At 38.3% G+C, this 6,035-nt stretch overlaps 1 protein-coding gene across 1 annotated transcript in view; it reads left to right on the forward strand.

Annotated features, from left to right (window-relative positions):
* CERS3 (ceramide synthase 3) overlaps positions 1-5,626 on the forward strand; it is a 145,393-nt gene extending 139,767 nt beyond the window's left edge. The window contains exon 13 of the mRNA XM_055088174.1: positions 4,890-5,626. Within this exon, the coding sequence (XP_054944149.1) occupies positions 4,890-4,894 (5 nt within the window). The 3' untranslated portion in view covers positions 4,895-5,626. The remainder of the gene's footprint in view (positions 1-4,889) is intronic.
* The last annotated feature ends 409 nt before the right edge of the window (positions 5,627-6,035 follow it).

Raw genomic sequence — 6,035 nt, forward strand, 5'->3', positions numbered from 1 at the left:
AATCACTGCCATGGAACAGAATAAAGAAAAAAGAATGAAAAGAAATTAAGACAGCCTAAGAGACCTCTGGGACAACATTAAACCCACCAACATTTGTATTACAGGGTTCCCAGAAGGAGAAGAGACAGAGAAAGGACCGAAGAAAATATTTGAAGAGATTATAGTTGAAAACTTCCATAACACGGGAAAGAAAAAAGCCTGGACTACTTGGGTAGTCCAAGAGAGTCCCAGGCAGCACAAACCCAATGAGAAACATGCCAAGACACATAGTGATCAAACTTACAAAAATTAAAGACAAAGAAAAATTATTGAAAGCAGCAAGGGAAAAATGACAAATACATACAAGGGAATCCCCATAAGGTTAACAGCTGATTTCTCAGCAGAAACTCTACAAGCCAGAAGGAAGTGGCAGGATATATTTAAAGTGATGAAAGGGAAGAACCTATAAGCAAGTTTACTTTACCCAGCAAGGATCTCATGTAGATTCAATGGAGAAATCAAAAGCTTTACAGAGAAGCAAAAGCTAAGAGAATTCAGCACCACCATACCAGCTCTACAAAAAATGCTAAAGGAACTTCTCTAAGCGAGAAACACAAGAGAAGAAAAGGACCTTCAAAAACAAACACAAAACAATTAAGAAAATGGTAATAGGAACATACATATTGATATTTACCTTAAATGTGAATGGATTAAATACTCCAACCAAAAGACACAGGCTCGCTGAATGGATACAAAAACAAGACCCGTATATATGCTGTCTACAAGAGACCCACTTCAGACCTAGGGACACATACAGACTGAAAGTGAGGGGATGGAAATAGATATTCATAGATCACATCTTGGGTCACAAATCAAGCCTTGGTAAATTTAAGAAAATTGAAATCATATCAAGCATCTTTTCCAACCACAACACTATGAAATTAGAAGTCAATTACAGGGAAAAAAACATAAAAACACAAACACATGGAGGCTACACAATACGTTACTAAGTAAACAAGAAATCACTGAAGAAATCAAAGAGGAAATTAAAAAATACCTAGAGACAAATGACAATGAAAATACAATGATTCAAAACCTACGGGATGCAACAAAAGCAGTTCTAAGAGGGAAGTTTATAGCAATACAATCTTACCTCAAGAAACAAGAAAAAGCTCAAAAAAGCAATCTAACTTTACACCTAAAGGAACTAGAGAAAGAAGAACAAACAAAACCCAAAGTTAGTAGAAGGAAAGAAATCATAAAGATCAGAGGAGAAATAAATGAAATAGAAACAAAAGAAACAATAGCAAAGATCAATAAAACTAAAAGCTGGCTCTTTGAGAAGATAAACAAAATTTTTAAACCTTTAGCCAGACTAAACAAGTAAAATGGACAATCAGGAAGAAATGGACAAATTCTTGGAAAGGTATAACCTTCAGGACTGAACCAGGAAGAAATAGAAAATATGAACAGACCAATCACAAGTAACGAAATTGAGACTGTGATGAAAAATCTTGCAACAAACAAAAGCCTAGGACCAGATGGCTTCACAGGTGAATTCTATCAAACATTTAGAGAAGAACTAACACCCATCCTTCTCAAACTCTTTCAAAAAATTGCAGAGGAAGGAACACTCCCAAACTCATTCTATGAGGCCACCATCACCCTCATACCAAAACCAGACAAAGATACTACAAAAAAAAGTACAGACCAATATCACTGATGAATATAGATGCAAAAATCCTCAACAAAATACTAACAAACAGAATCCAACTACACATTAAAAGAATCATATACACCATGATCAAGTGGGATTTCTCCCAGGGATGCAAGGATTCTTCAATATTTGCAAATCAATCAATGTGATACACCACATTAACAAATTGAAGAATAAAAACCATATGATCATCTAAATAGATGCAGAAAAAGCTTTTGACAAAATTCAACACCCATTTATGACTAAAAACTCTCCAGAAAGTGGCAGAGAGGGAAACTACCTCAACATAATAATGGCCGTATATGACAAACACAGAGCAAACATCATTCTCAATGGTGAAAACCTGAAAGCATTTCCTCTAAGGTCAGGAACAAGACAAGGATGTCCATTCTCACCTCTATTATTCAACATAGTTTTGGATATCCTAGCTATGGCAATCAGAGAGGAAAAACAAAGAAAAAGAATCCAAATTGGAAAAGAAGAAGTAAAACTGTTACTGTTTGCAGATGACATGATACTATACATAGAAAATCCTAAAGATGCCACCAGAAAACTTCCAGAGCTAAGCAATGAATGTGGTAAAGTAGCAGGGTGCAAAAGTAATGCACAGAAATCTCTTGCATTCCTGTACACTAACAACGAAAGTTCAGAAAGAGAAATTAAGGAAACAATCCCATTTACCATTGCAACAAAAAGAATAAAATACCTAGGAATAAACCTACCTAAGGAGGTAAAAGACCTGTACTCAGAAAACTATAAGACACTGATGAAAGAAATCAAAGATGACCCAAACAGGTGGAGAGATTTATCATGTTCTTGGATTGGAAGAATCAATATTTTGAAAATGTCTATACTACCCAAAGCTATCTACAGGTTCATTGCAATCCCTATCAAATTACCAATGGCATTTTTTTACAGAACTATAACAAAAATCTTAAAATTTGTATGGAGTCACAAAAGACCACAAATAGCCAAAGGAATCTTGAGGGGAAAAAAATGGACCTGGAAGAATAAGGCTCCCTGACTTCAGACTATACTACAAAGATACAATAATCAAGACAATATGGTACTGGCACAAAACCAGAAATATAGATCGATGGAACAGGATAGAAAGCCCAGAGATATACCCACGCACCTATGGTCAACTAACCTATGACAAAGGAGGCAAGAATATACAATGGAGATAAGACAGTCTCTTCAATAAGTGGTGCTGGGAAAAACTGGATGGCTACATGTAAAAGAATGAAATTAGAACACTTGCTAACACCATACACAAAAACAGCTCATGCAGCTCAATATCAAAAAAACAAACAACCGAATCAAAAAATAGAAGACCTAAATAGACATTTCTCCAAAGAAGACATACAGATGGCCAAGAGGCACATGAAAAGATGCTCAACATCACTAATTATTAGAGAAATGCAAATCAAAACTACAACGACGTATCACCTCACACCGGTTAGAATGGGCATCATCAGAAAATCTACAAACAACAAATACTGGAGAGGGTGTGGAGAAAAGGGAACCCTCTTCCACTGTTGGTGGGAATGTAAATTGATACAGCCACTCTGGAGAACAGTATGGAGTTTCCTTAAAAAACTGAAAATAGAATTACCATATGATCCAGCAATCCCACTACTGAGCATATACCCAGAGAAAACCATAATTCAAAAAGACACATGCACCCTAATGTTCATTGCAGCACTATTTACAATAGCCAGGTCATGGAAGCAACCTAAATGCCCATCAACAGATGAATGGATAAGGAAGATGTGGTACATATATACAACAGAATATTACTCAACCATAAAAGGGAATGAAATTCCATCATTTGTAGAGACGTGGATGGGCCTAGAGACTGTCATACAAAGTGAAGTAAGTCAGAAAGAGAAAAACAAATATTGTATATTAATGCATATATGTGGAATCTAGAAAAATGGTACAGATGAACCGTTTTGCAGGGCAGAAATTGAGACACAGATGTAGAGAACAAACGTATGGACACCAAGGGGGAAAAGTGGGGGACGGGGTGGTGGTGGTGGTATGAATTGGGAGATTGGGATTCACATACATACACTAATATGTATAAAATAGATAACTAGTAAGAAACTGCCATATAAAAAATTAAATTAAGAAAAGAGAAGCCAGTATAAAGTACACCTTATGTGGGGGAAAGTTTTGAAACAAAAGATTCATCAGTAAAGATAATTTCTACAAATGAATAAGGAAAAGATAACAAAAAATTGGGTAAAAGACTTAATATAGGCACTTCAAGCACCCTATTCTTGTTAGTTTCATTTAATGCATCACACACATACTTAGAAAAGAACCTATAAAAGAAAGACTTTGATATAACTTCTAATACATGAGAAAACTGAAGCCCACAGAACTCTCAGGATTGATATTTAGCTAGAATTCTCACAGAACTCAGGAAAGTGCTGTACTACAAGATTATAGTCTTGGGAATTTCCTCGCATCCAGTGGTTAGGACTCCACTCTTCCACTGCCTGGGGTCCGGATTCAATCCCTGGTGGGGGAATTAAGATCCTGCAAGCCTCACGGTGCGGCCAAAAAATAAATTAAAATTTTATTATAAAGGAAACAATTCAAACCAACCAAATGAAGAGACACGTAAGACAAGGTCTGGGAGAGTCTCAGGGTTTCTGTGCCTATTCCCTGTGGAATCAGGGTACTTCTCCCTCAGAGCACATCAGTGTGTTCACCAACCAGAACGCTCCACTGAACTTTGGCATCCAGAGTGTTTACTGAAGACTAATTAAATAGGCATGATTGACTGACTCATTGGCATGGAATTGAAGTCAGTCCCCAGTCATTGTCCCCTTCCCAGAAGCTGGGCTGGCTCAGAGTCCCAACCCTCAAATCACAGGTTGGTCTTCCTGGTGACCAGCCCTCATCCTGAGTCATCTCATCTCTTAGCAGAAACTCAGGTATGATCCAAGAGGCTCATGAATAACAAAGACACTCCTGTTACATGGAAAATTCCAAGGATTTAGAGTCTCCCTACCAGGAACCTGAGCCAAAAGCCAGTCATCTTTTTTATTATACAACAGTAGCAGATGGAATTCATTAGAAAGTCTCTGATCACAGCCTGCAAGCTACACCTGATATTTCGAGGAGAGCAGTCACTTCTCATGCTGACCAACGTTAAAACATCTTTTGCTTCCTTCCACAGACTGAGCAAGTGGAATAGCAGAGCCAGGAACCTCTTACATACATGAGAGAAGACTGCTGCCTTTTCAGCGGCAGAGAAATTTCTAGGACTGGCTGTCCCCTACTGAGATCAGTGTAGTGTATGTACCATGGCCCGCAACTCCTGCTCATTTGCCAGTCTCCTCCCACTGAGCAGGTGGGATGTCAGCACACATTTGGACCCTCCTGAGTGACCTGCTTCCCGAGTACAGCGCTCTTGATCCTAATTACATGCACAGCCCCGTCAGAGGGGATGTGTGCTTTCTATTAAAAGTGCTCTGGTCCTCTTCTTTTCTTACCAGATTCCAAACTTTGTTTTCAAAGGGAGGGTTTAAAAATGGGATTCTGGGGCTTCCCTGGTGGCACAGTGGTTGAGAGTCCGCCTGCCGATGCAGGGGACGCGGGTTCATGCCCTGGTCCGGGAGGATCCCACGTGCCGCGGAGCGGCTGGGCCCGTGAGCCATGGCCGCTGAGCCTGCGCGTCCGGAGCCTGTGCTCCGCAGCGGGAGGGGCCGCAGCAGTGAGAGGCCCGCGTACCGCAAAAAAATAAAAAATAAAAAATTTAAAAAAATGGGATTCTGTAAGCAAAATTGGGCAGTTTTATCTTGCAATAGGTTGTCTGTACATGTTCTAATGTTTTGTAGAACACTTGTACCTGTTTAAATGTATTGATGTGGATAATATTAAATATCTTAACTATTTAAATAACTCATTGTGTTGTTTCTGAGAAGTTGAGGAACTACCACATACATTTACAACTTGATGACTTTTGTATTTTTCAGAATAAAAGCTTTAAAGCAAAAAAAAAAAAGAAATCAGCTTGTGTTGTATTATTCTTGTCTATACATTAGTATTCACTACACATAAAATGTATTTTTCTGAAGAATGAAAAAAATTAATATAAACTCACACACACAAAGAGCAAGCAAGGAAGACATATACACAGTGCTATAATCCTCATTGCAGTATCTGGTCATGGGTCCATATTTCATAATTTATTGTTTCCTTAAAAAGTTGGGATATTTATCTTTTTCTATTCTCTGGAAGGGTGTGTGGAAGATGGGCATTGGACCTTTCTTGGATGTTGGTTGGAATTCTTTGGTGAATCCACCTAGGCTTGGCTTATGCT

This window comes from Physeter macrocephalus, chromosome 11 (assembly GCF_002837175.3).
Source record: "Physeter macrocephalus isolate SW-GA chromosome 11, ASM283717v5, whole genome shotgun sequence".
NCBI classification, from domain to species: Eukaryota; Metazoa; Chordata; class Mammalia; order Artiodactyla; family Physeteridae; genus Physeter; species Physeter macrocephalus.